The 12,892-nt window shown below is 35.6% G+C and overlaps 1 protein-coding gene across 2 annotated transcripts; it reads left to right on the top strand.

Annotated features, from left to right (window-relative positions):
* The first annotated feature begins 7,917 nt into the window (after positions 1–7,917).
* LOC127621260 (zinc finger BED domain-containing protein 4-like) lies at positions 7,918–12,539 on the top strand. 2 transcript variants are annotated; one of them, XM_052094773.1, is made up of 3 exons: positions 8,209–8,280; positions 9,766–9,805; positions 10,029–12,539. In XM_052094773.1, the coding sequence occupies exons 2-3, from the start codon at positions 9,803–9,805 to the stop codon at positions 11,715–11,717; spliced, it is 1,692 nt and encodes a 563-aa protein (XP_051950733.1). In that variant the 5' UTR covers positions 8,209–8,280; positions 9,766–9,802; the 3' UTR covers positions 11,718–12,539. The 2 variants fall into 2 exon arrangements, with proteins under 2 accessions (XP_051950732.1, XP_051950733.1); XM_052094772.1 differs by lacking the exon at positions 9,766–9,805 and having other exon boundaries at positions 7,918–8,280.
* The last annotated feature ends 353 nt before the right edge of the window (positions 12,540–12,892 follow it).

Here is a 12,892-nt window from a genome sequence, read left to right on the forward strand (position 1 = left end):
AACAAAATATGTCTTCCGCTACTATGGCTATTACAATATTACTTAAGTAAAACCATGGTTTATTTTACCTGGATCAAACCTTTCTCTCAACTCTCTGATCTTCATTGTGACTAAATCAACATTTATATTCTATTATTATAAGTTGTATGGTAGGTGTAGGCATGGACAGGGGTCGGTTATTTTTTGTGCATTGGTTAAAAGCAATATGGGGGTGAGATGTTTGTTGCAAACATTGAGGGTGGGTTGTAGACTGCCCAACCAATCACAAAACAGCACCATAAATCTGTAGATTGACCTTTGATTGCTTTCAAAGTTTTGTTTGTACATATCTTTAATAAAGCGTTAACACTTTCCACCACATGCAGCACAAGGAATAATTTGAATGAATTGCCAACCCTGCGCCTGTTAATATATATTGTTTTTGGTCTTGCGCAGTAGACGAATAGCACGAATAACACTCGGTACTTTAAATACATTAAATACATTTTAGGACATCTATTTTGTTATTTAGATATTTATATTTTGCGGAAGTCCCGCGAGTCGTTTCTTTCTCCCGCGCGCACGTCATCCTGCGGCGCGCTCTGTTGATTCCATTGATTCTGCGGCCAATATTAGCTGATAGTACCACGTGGTCATGATTCATATCTGATACAGTGTTTTGCGGGACGTGTGCTTCCATTTTCCCTGTTGTTAATTCGGTGTCGATGAGAGATTTTGTCCGTCTCCCCGTGTCTTACATCTCTTATAGTCTACATCTTTTTACAGTGCTGTGATATTTTTTTGTTTATTGTTTGTCAGTGTGCTTTAAACTACTCTATTTTTGCCATGAAAATAACTTTTGGTGCTTACATGGTATTACTTTCCATCCATCCAAATTCATGTGTTCCCTAAATTACTTTACACATTTAGTTTCACTGGTGAAAAAAAATATCAATACGCTTTGCTGCCCTACAAAGGCCATACAAATTTACACTGAAAAATGGCTTGAATTATTTTGATGTGGATTTTGTTGTTACAGGATTTTCACACAATGGTTGCTCTGAATTTCAGCATATGAGACAAACTCGTCTGTCATCGGAAAAATCATAAGAGTCCTGTTTCAGTCAGAACTCAGTTTTGTGTTTTGCCTTTGTAGTACCATTGCTTATTACATTTCTATCAAACTGAAAGAATTATCATCATTTAATATTATATAATCACTTCTTGAAGCAGTTCCCATCTGTGTCACATTTTAGGATCTTAAACGTATATGTTATTGATCTCTCACTCCATCCTTATTTTCCCCCTTGATATTGTTTATCTTCACTCCATCCTTGCATGAGTGGGGACTCTAATGTGTCTTTGTAATTTGCTTTAAGGCTTTAATTCTAATTACTTTGAAAGTGTAAATTTGTCAGGGCCCACTTCAATCTTATGATTATATCAATTGATCAATCAATCAATCAATCAATCAATCAATCAATCAATCAATCAATCCTTTATTGCCAAACAACAACATAGTTATCTGAAATATTTCCCGGTGAGCTCACAATAATAATAAGAGAGAGAGAGAGAAACAAAGATTATCATCGTAAGTGCAGTAGCAAATCAACATCACGCACCACTGGGTACAACATAAGAAAACAGCTCATCATTGAATGGTATAAGGTACAGATATGTGGGTCCGGAGCAATTGAGCACATGAACAAATAAGTACTATTTATGAAGCATGTGGACTTAGCTTTAATTGCCCTGAGGTGTCTACCTGAAGGTAGAGGAGTAAACCGGCACTTAGCAGGATGTGTGGGATCTTTCAAGATTTTCATTCCTTATGGCATACGTGACACATAAATATCAGAAATGGCAGGAAGATCATGACCAGTAATTTTTGAGGCAGATCGAACTATGCCACCGATCTGCCTTCTCTGCTCAGCTGTGAGTTTTCAAACCACACTGTGATAGAGAAAGTTAATACGCTTTCTATCACTGCTCTATAAAAACTGCACATACCATCTTTTAATAAACCAAACTTTATTAGCTTAGAATGAAAGGTTTTTGATGGGCATTTTTGATAATGCCTGTTAGGTTATCATCCCATTTCAGAGATGCAGAGATAGTAATATCCAGGAACTTAAGCTTTGTACATTTTCAGTATCCTGGCCATTGATGGTTAATGGCAGAACAGCATTTTGTTGCGTCAAGAAATCAAATAAAATGTCCTTTGTTTTTAAGACATTGAGCTTGAGATTCTGGGTACAACACCATTCAATCAGTGTAGACACCTCCCGTAGTCTGATTCATTATTATCTGTTATGAGGACGATCAACGTTGTGTCATCTACAAACGTAAAAATTTTAACAGAATCACATTGTGAAATACAGTCATTAATGTACATAGAATATTGGGGAGCACATACAATGTTTATCAGTTTATTTATTTTAATATTTTTAAATATGGGGGGAAAGGGTAAAATATAGTTATATAGGGCATTATGATCTTGACAATTATGCCATTTCACACCAATTAAAGACATTAAATTAGTAGTCTGATATCCCCCAGCCCACTCGCTGTTAGGAGCTGGCCCTATTGTATTAAGGAAAAATATTAACAATGGAGACAGGAAACAGGATGGAGAAAATTTGTTTTAAAGTAGGATTAGAACCCAGATCATCTGCAAGGGAAAAAAGCACATCCACAGTGTCTTAATAGAGCAGACTGCCTTTAATTTATTTGTTTCCACCAGACTATTTCAATGCAACCTCTCACACTGTGTGTACACATTTACACCTAGTGCAAATAGTAACTACGTGATTATAATAATAATAATAATAATAATAATAATGTTATATTATTAAAGCATGAAATGCTCTCCATCATTAATACGCTGATAGGCGAGCCTAAAAAGCACAGGTGAAAGCCTCATAACAGAATGCGCATGCGCGAGATCTTTCTAGGAATCCTTCTAGACTGACACTTACCTGTCGCAAACTTTTTCGTGGCTCCTTTTATAAAACAATAATTTTATCGTTTTAATCTTCATACATAGTTCACTCCAAACTGATTTTTATTGTAAAACATGTTGAATATTAATGGTAAGGTGGTGCATTCCTTAAGTTATGCACTGTTTATCCACAAAAGCAGTTTATTCAGCGTACTAGCATCTCCTCCCAATGGAAAAAAGAACAGCCTCTGGTCTCCTCACCAGTATACTGCTGCATTTAGTGTTTTGTTTAGCTGGCCTTGTAGGCTCCTTTTGGTAGAATGATTCTGGCTATTTTCTTTGAATACAAAAGAGGGAAAGTACAGCTCCAAATCGGTTGGTCAAAATTAAAATCAAAGAACATATTCTAAAACAGCAGTAAAACCGGACAACAGTGGTATCGTAATTTGTGCTTCTTTACCTCAGGCCACATAATAAAAATGCCATTTTTCAGGATGGTCCCAGACAGGTGTTGTCTGTATCTAAAAGTTGATTGGCTCCTTTACGTGTAAGGCGGGGCTTCCTTTTCTACATTCGTTGATTGTTAGGCGTTCAAATCTCTCCCATTCATTTTAATAGAAGTGCAGCGTTTCGGGATACTACAGTAGTGTAGGATACGTGATACGCAGGCAGGGGCGGGTCTACGTGGTGGCCAGGGGGGGCACCGCCCCCCCCCCCTGAAATTCGATTGGCCACCCGAGGTGCCCCCCCCCCATAAGATGTCTTGTGATTGGTTCATTTTACGGCCAATCAGTTTATAGACTCTACTGAAGTTCGTGATTCAAATAATTATTTTATTTATTATTATTTATTTTTTAAAGCTTAATAAAGTCATCTTTATTGCCAAAAAAAGAATACAAATCACAAGTGACTTATCAAAATATACATACAAATTTTCTCAAATAACTACTGTCTACAATTGCCGTAAATTGTTTCGACATACTTTTTTTTTAATTTTTATTATCCTTCAACAACACAAACAAACAAGGTACATCAACAAATCTCTGAATATAACCTCAATTGTTCAGCCATAGGTTGAGCATAGCTAGTACAAACAACAGAAAACACACTATGAACAAACCAATAATTAAATAGAAAAAAAACAAAAATAAATAAAAAGGGACTTTTTTAATTAATTTAAACGTATCCAAAAGAGAAATCAGTTTAAGGGCTTTCTGATTTTTAACAAATTTTAAAGATTTGCACAATAGTTTAACCTCATTCATCCAGTGATTAAAGTTGGGTTTAGATTTAAACCATCTGCATTTAAAAACTTTCCAAAACATAACAAGAAATTAATACTATTAATTTTTAGACCTCACTCCAAAAGGGTTGCACCAGATCACAATCAAAGAAGACATGCTCTAGATTTTCAATATTTGTTTCACAAAAAACACAATTATTCACATCAAAATAAAATTTCAATCTTAAAAATTCTTTAGTAGGATAAATCTCATTTAAAATTTTGAAGTTCACCTCCTTAGCTTTAGGAGGGAGAGGAAAAGACAAATAATTTTTCCTAATTTATTTTATTTCAACCTTATCAAAATCTTTAAGCACGTATTCCCATCTAATTGGGTTTGGGTAATAAGCCTGTAAAAAAAAAAATTCTAATGACTCTATTTGTACATTTTTTATCACAAAAATCATAACCTTCTAAGGAGAGCTGTCTCAGTACTGGGGAGATTTTGGAGTACAACATGTCTTCTTTAACCATTAATCTTAAAGGAATTGGTATAGCTCTAATCATTCTATTAAAAATATTAACGGTACTCTGTACTTGGAATATCTCACAAAACTCTCTATACAGTAACAAATTTCCATTATCATCCAAGAAATGGGCAATAGCCCAAATCCCTTTAGATATCCATTCTTCAAGATATACAGATCTTCTGCCAAACTTTATATATCTACTATTCCAAACTGGAGTGTTGTGAGGAGTGAAGTTATGTTTGAACAATAGTTTCCAATAGAGCAGCACTTGCTGATGGAAGGCTGAAAGTTTAACTGGTGACCAGGTGCACTCAAAGTCACAACATAACAGAAAGTGTATTCCCCCCAGTTTGTTAAAGATACCATTGGGGACAATAAACCAAAAGGAGTGGCTATTTTGAATGAAGGATTTTAACCATTTCAATTTCAAAACACCATTCATAATGTCAAAATCGATAGCATTCACCCCACCGTCTTCATTTAATCATGTCCTCCTTTTTAATGTACTGACACTTATTTCTCCAAATAAATTTAAAATTCACCTTAGTTATTAATTTAATCATTTGTGTCGATATGGGCAAGGAGAAGGCTGGATAGATGAGTCTGGACAAACTATCCATTTGAGATAAAAGAACCCTTCCAAATATTGTAAGATCCCTCTGCAGCATCTATTCAATATGAACTTACATTTATCTGTTATTCAACACATTGTTATTCTCCATAACATCCTTATCTTTAGAAATAATAATCCCCAAATATTTAACTTCCCTTTTAATTTGTATATTAGATAATGACTGCAAAGGAAACTCATGCAGTGTTAACATTACACATTTGTTTAGGTTTAAATGTGCCCCGAAGCTTTAGAAAACTGGTTAATCGAATGGAAAGCTCATGGAATTTGATATTCATTCTTTAGAAACAATGTTGTATTGTCAGCAAACTGGCTTATAAGTATATGTCTATCCAACACTGAAAGACCTTCAAAACCATTATTTTTAATCAATATAGATAATAACTCTGCAACCATTATAAATAATAATGGTGAGCTTGCCAGTCACCACCGAAACAGAAGAATCCAGCTGTTTTAGTTGAGGTCTGCCTTCTTTCTTTTTCGACTGTTTTCCTCTTTTTCTGCTACTGTTTTTATTGTTTCTAAACTAAAGACTGTTCTTTAATATATTAGCAGAGCACAATGTAATGGTTCCATATTTTATTTTTAAACTGTGGTGTTTTCATTTGAACTCTTACAGTGCTCAAACTTTAACTCTGTGTTACTCAGCTTTTTTGTAAATGAATCTGAAAGAAATGTTGAATGAAACACTGTGATGTTTTGGCCAAACCATTTGAATTATTACAGTGGGGGGAATTTTTATTTGTAATTATTATTATTTGAAAGAGATTGTGAATAAAACTACTGTATATTGTAATGGCCAAACTAATTAAAAGAAAATAGCTGACATCGTTTCTGCTTCTGGGTTTTTAAAATTGCTCATTATTAAAATTGCTTTTATTTTATAAACTTGTTAGTTTTATGAAAACACTAAAAATAATAAACACTGGCTCTTAAATTTAACCTAATGGATATATACAGGGATGACAAAAAACTAAATTAATCAAAAATGTGCTTTATTACTACATTTGTTTACAAGTAACTTTATTCAAGTTAAAAAAATTATAAAATCAATAGGATTTACATAATATACTGTATTTTATTTTTGGTCACTGGCGGCCACCCCGTTTGGAGGCAGTGCCCCAGCATGGCCCCCCCCACTGAAAATGCTCTAGACACGCCCCTGTACGCAGGTATATGCCGTATGGTTTAAACTATGGATTTCCGTGTACCCACTTAAAAAAAAGCGAGGATACGTAAGGTCATCTTTTTGTGACAGAACTTTCACACTCCCATTCATAAATTAACCCCATCTGTGTTGGGAAGCACTGACTTTTGAACCATTGGAGCTTCCGTGGCCTGTGAAATGGATCTGACGTCACCTACCAAAGAACTACAACACAGTTGCTTGGCGGTCATTTTCGGCGCACGTTTGAAATTAACTAATGTGAAGCACTGAAGCAGATATGAAACGAAAGCAAACTCAAACTACACTCTTTCGGTGTTTTCGTAAACCTGCCCCTGATTGCAGCTGCAGCAGATTACACGAAAGTTAAAGTAGAGAATGCGGTAGAAGGGTAGAGATAACTTATATACTGTGTGTGTGTGTGTCTGTGTACAGTAGTAAACAGAATACAATGTTTATATCTCCTTGTTTCAGATGATGTGAGAGATGAGAACTCCTGGCCAGCCTTGTGGGCTGAAAGTCAGGCTAGGGAATTTAAAAACAGGCATCCTTGTTTGTAGTGGAGGGACAGAAAGTTAGATATCAGCACACATGCAAAGCTGATATAAACAATTGAAATTCATTAAGTCAATGCCTGTTCAAATGAGAGTTAATTAATTGTCATGTTAAATGTGCATTCATTTAAAACATTTGCTCCATTAAATTACTGTTTTATCAATAGTTGTCAGATAATTAGCTATTGAAAGATTGGAACATTTTTCTCCTTTTGCCTGCTTTTCATGCATTTGATAACCATGGTGTGACGATTGTAAGCTGTTTATTAATTACTTTTGAGTAAATGTTGGCCCTGTTCAGCAGAAGTTATTGCTAATATAGATACAAAACTTGTTTGATGATGCTAATTAGTCATAGTTTTGTTTACTTACAGGTTGTGCTGTTTGCAGTGCAACAAAATCAACTGGCATCCTCACAGAAAAAAAGCCTCAGCTTTCCATTATTGTTATTAATAGTTGCAACTTGCAATCTTAAATGTGCATTGTGCAAAAATGCTGTCTTTCAGAATGCTCTCAATTACATGTAGATGCATACTGTATGCATTAGTGAATGTGTTGGTGCTTATGGGTTGTCGCTAAGGGACGGGTGAGTATGAGGCTGGGAGGGGGAAATCACAGTATTCTCACTACAAAACAATAGACTACACCACTGGATAACTAGTCTCTGGTCTGAAACCAATAATGAGGACGGTTCTCTTTGGCATTGTTCTAATTGAAAACACATTTTTAATTGCAAATTAGATTATCAGCATAACCATTTAAAGTGGTGCTGTGTGCCTTGCAGTGGGGTAGTAAAGTGTTGATTGGACAGTAAACGGTAGATGGCGGTATGTGCCGAAAGCGCTTCAGTCTCCTGTAAGCCAAAGAAGAAGAAAACCCGTTGTTTCACAGCAAATACACGTTTTGTGTAGGGGTAGTAACGCACTACGTTTAAATTACGTAATGAAATTACAAAAGTCAAGTACATGTAGTTAGAGTAGGATAGGTTTTATTTTACTATTTACACGATTACATATTAGCAAGGTAACGTGATTTACTGATTTTGCCCCTACATTGAAAAGAGATGTCAGTGGCAGAGCCTGCTCTGAAGATGGAGGGGATTCGTATATCATTGGACAAGTGGATTTACAAACAGCATTTCACTTTCAGGGAGGAAAGGGGTAGAAACATAACTGTTCAATGCAATCTCTGCCTTCCAAAAATTAGGATGTTGTCCTCCGCGAGAAACTCCACATCTAATCTAAAGAAGCACTTAGAGGTATGTTTTCTAAAGATGGTTGGAAATCGAAATCCTTTTCATTAAAAACTATTGGAATGAAACCGATTAATTTGTATGATGTCCGTTTGCTTTAATGGCTCAAGAACCTATGGAATAAATACCTTACCCTACAGCGCGAGCTGCTCGATCTGTGTCCGATTCTCGAACAAATGATTCTTAAGAGTCGGTTATTTTGAATCAATAGCGCGACCAGTGTCCGATCATGAACGGATGATTCTTATGAGCAAATGTCCTTATTAGTAAATCAAAACACTGTCGAATCATGCCCGATGAATGAACAAAGAATGATTACAGTGTGTACTAAATGACTACTGCCACCCTTATGGTAACCTTTTATTTTTCTTTCTCCATTTGGCAAATTATTTTTCTTATTTTAAGTATAAACCTTTAAATATAAAAAATATATAGATTTCTTTGAAGGAGAAAATTACTTAAATATCCAATGTCTTCCTGCTTTTGTTGTTTTAACGACGTTTCTATATTTTTACAAGGAATAAAAGACAAAATGCTCAATCAGATTTTTTAATTTTTTTGCAGTATAACAGCTCTGTTGAGTTCTGAAATGAAATCATCATTTGATAATAATTCACTTAAGGTAGTAGATGCAAAGAGACCCGTATTTCATATTTTCAAATAGATATTTCTAAACGAATCATTAAGGAGCTGCATGACTACGGCACAGATTTGTATCAGATCTACATAGATCATATTGCTTTCTACATCAGAAGTGATATGAATGGTGTATGTGAGAAACAGATCAATATTAAAGTGTGCAAACGGCCAAAATGTTTAAGATTTGAAAGATAATTTTTTTTTGTAATTAGAATACCCAACAATTGGTGTTTCTACCAGTTTGAGTTTTACTAACCTGAAAAAAAAAAAGGAAATGGTCCGAAAATATTTAAATTCTCTTTAAAGGGATAGTTCACCCAAAAATGTGTATGATTTTCTTCTGCTGAACACAAATGAAGATTTTTAGAAGAATATTTCAGCTCTGTAGGTCCATACACAATGCAAGTGAAAAGTGGCCAGAACTTTGAAGCTCCAAAAAGTACATAAAGGCAGCCGAAAGTAATCCATGTCTTCAGAAGCGATATGAAAAGTGTGTGTGAGAAACAGATCAATATTAAAGTAATTTTTTTCCTATATATTCTCCTCCCTGCCCAGTAGGTGGCGATATGCACGAAGAATGCAAATCGCTAAAAACAAAAGAAGAACACTTAGGAGAGATCAGCGCTTAGGAGGGCTGTTTGACAGTGGAGATTTACAGTTAAAGAGGACCTAAATATTGATATGTTTCTCACCCACTCCATATTGCTGCTGAAGATATTAATTAAACCATTGGAGTCTTTTATGCTGCCTTTATGTGCTTTTTGGACCTTCAAAATTTTGGTCACCATTCACTTGCATTGTAGGGACACACAGAGCTGAGATATTCTTCTAAAAATCTTCATTTGTGTTCAGCAGAAGAAAGAAAATCATACAGATCTGGAATGGCATAATGGTGAGTAAATTATGAGAGAATTGTCATTTGTAGGTGAACTATCCCTTTAAATTTAACATAACGAGTTAACGTCATGAAAAGAAAAAAAATCACTTTAGTGTGACATGACCCCTCTAATTGCCTTTGTTTCACTCAGCGACTGATAAAATAGCACATTTGAGCACAGATAACAAATTGTTTTGATTGAAGTTTTCTTTATATCTTGAATCTTCTTTGCTTCCAGAGAAAGCATGCTTCGCTGTGTGTGAAGACCGAGAGCAGGGACGGAGAAAGTGATTCTGAATATCAAACTGGAAGACCACCTGCAACTAAACATTCTAAGCTGGATCACACCATTTATGACACATCACAATCAAGATTAAATGCCCTGGTTTTTAATTTTATTGTGGAGGATGTGCAACCCATTTCGATTCTAGAGCAACCTGGCTTCAGGAAGTTGATCGAAGTGTTAAGCAGAGGCAAAAAGGTCATGAGTCGCAAGGCTTTTGTTTCAAGGCTTCAAGCTGCATACTATAAAATGAACGAGGAGCTAAAAGTCAAACTCGAAAAAGTGCAGTCAGTATGTACAACTGCTGATATATGGACAGTGAACAGCAGAAGCTACTTTGGGATGACCTGTCACTGGCTTGAGAACAATCTCGAAAGGAGGTCTGTCGCTCTGGCCTGCACACGAATCCAGGGAAGACACACTTGTGAAACAGTTATAGCTAAAATTCAAGAAATTCATGCTTTCTACAACATTGAGAGCAAAGTTCGAGCTACTGTCACCGATAACGAAAGTCATTTTGTGAAAGCCTCCAAAGACTTCTCATCTGAGGATGACCGTGAAGTTGAAGAAGGTCACTTTGAGGATTTGGGCAGCATTCTTTGTGAGGAAGAAAATGGTGGAGGCTTCTTTCTAAGCTATTTCTTACCACCCCACCTAAGGTGTGCTGAGAAAACATTGAACTTGATTGCCTCAAAGGACCTTGCGGATGCCATCTCAAAGGGATGGTCTCATAAAATTCACAATAGTTCAACTGCAAAATGTACAGCAATATGGCACAAGGCCTGTTGCTCTACTGAAGTTGCAGACATGGTGGAATCCATTACAAATATGAAATTCAATGTTCCTCGCATGAATCAGTGGAGCTCAGAATATTTTGCCATTCAGAAAATAATGTCACTTACTGATTCGCAACTCACAGAATTGCTCGACTTCTTAGATGTCCCACATTTTACGCCCGATGAAGTGGCTTATCTCAAAGAATACACAGATGTTTTCAAATCAGTGGGTGTTGCGCTTGACCTTTTACACGGAGAACAAAACTGCTTCCTTGGTATTGTGCTACCAACATTGTTAACCCTTAAAAGGAAGCTCCAGGAGAAGAAGCCAAACACACGCTTTTTCTCGGAGGTCATCGACAACACCGTTAAAGCTATCGATACTCACTTCAAGCAGGTATTTGACAGTCCTGATGCCAAATTAGCCACTACCACCATGCCACAGTTTCGATTGTGGTGGTTACCAGAAGGTGAAAGACAATCTGTACGGACACAATTAGTTACTGAGGTTTCTCAGGTACAAATAGGGAATGAGGAATTTGACACTAGTGGTCAAACTCTTCATGATGATGAATTCTTCTCATATGGACCTGGATGTTCTGGAAACAGAGATGGGAAAATGGGAGCAAGTGAAGAGGTTCGGATGTACCTGGAGGGCGCAAACAAAGATCTGAAATGTCTAAATGAATTTCCTCGTGTGAAGAAAGTATTCATCAAGTTCAATACAACTCTGCCCTCGAGTACCCCAGTAGAACGGCTGTTCAGCCATTGGTGCTCCTCAAAAAGTAACAATCTCACAGATGAAGATTTTGAGCATGTACTCCTTTTAAATTACAACAGCAAAACATGCCCTTTGGCATTTCTGTAGTGGATGGACCAGGGTTTCTGTTTTCAAAAATCTAGTATGGTTTTTTGATTTAAAGCTGAAGTGTGTTATTTCTGCAGCACTAGCACCACCAAATGGAATTAAAAAACAAACATTGTTTTCAAAACATCTTTCTGAATACACCCCCCAACCCATTGATCTTGGCCTTTGTTGAGTCAGTGTTGTGTCTCTTGACAACAAATGGGTCTCTCAAAACAAACAGAGAAATTTTCATAGCACCACAGAGACACAGTGTTTACAGTTTTCTGTAAAATTAACCTTTGAATGGCTTACTTATAGTTGTCTCTGCATATTAAGCTGGGATGGGAGAAAGTATTTTAGCACACTTCAGCTTTAAAATGGCCCAATGTTGGCAAATTCGAAAACACAATGTCCAGTGAAAATATTAACAAAGAGCAGACAAGCCTAATTTTTGTTTTAAAGAGAAAGGACTTGATAAATAATCACAATTGTACAGCGCATCTCATGAAAACAGTGCTTCATGGCTACGGTGTTGAATTTTCTTCAGACAGTTTGCAAAGTCGTAATCCACAGCTACATCAAGTTGGATGCAGAGTGGGCAACACTGGCAATAGCATTGTCATTCTGTAGCATGTATAGAGAGATCCAAGGTGCTTCTGTGCCATGAAGTTGTTGCACTTAGAAATAAATTAGTCTATGTGATAAATTATTTGAACATTTAATGATTTAGTAATGTTTTTTATAGTTCTTTCTAAATGAAAAGATATGTCAAATTGCTGTCTTTTTGGTAGCCTTGCCCTCATATTTTGTGTTGATTTATTTAAAGATGCTATTAGATGCTTATTCCATGACTGACTTTTTTTATATATATATATATATATATATATATATATATATATATATATATATATATATATATATAAATCAATATAGATACTGTTGTTGTTGTTACTTTTTACACAGTGTTGTTATCACACACTATTTGTCATTTATCAGTATGTATACCTTTTTGTTGTCAAACTGAAAAGCATTCAATGTCTCTTTTAACTGAAGACTACAAGTGACTTTGGCTTATGTATATATTAAAAGTAATATATAGTAATAATAATATCAACAACAACAATAATATTATTAATAATAAATGCATGAATATTTAAATCTGGTGAATTTTGTGGGTAGTTTAAGACTAGATTTAG

The sequence above is a fragment of the Xyrauchen texanus genome, chromosome 27, assembly GCF_025860055.1.
Source record: "Xyrauchen texanus isolate HMW12.3.18 chromosome 27, RBS_HiC_50CHRs, whole genome shotgun sequence".
Lineage (NCBI taxonomy): Eukaryota > Metazoa > Chordata > Actinopteri > Cypriniformes > Catostomidae > Xyrauchen > Xyrauchen texanus.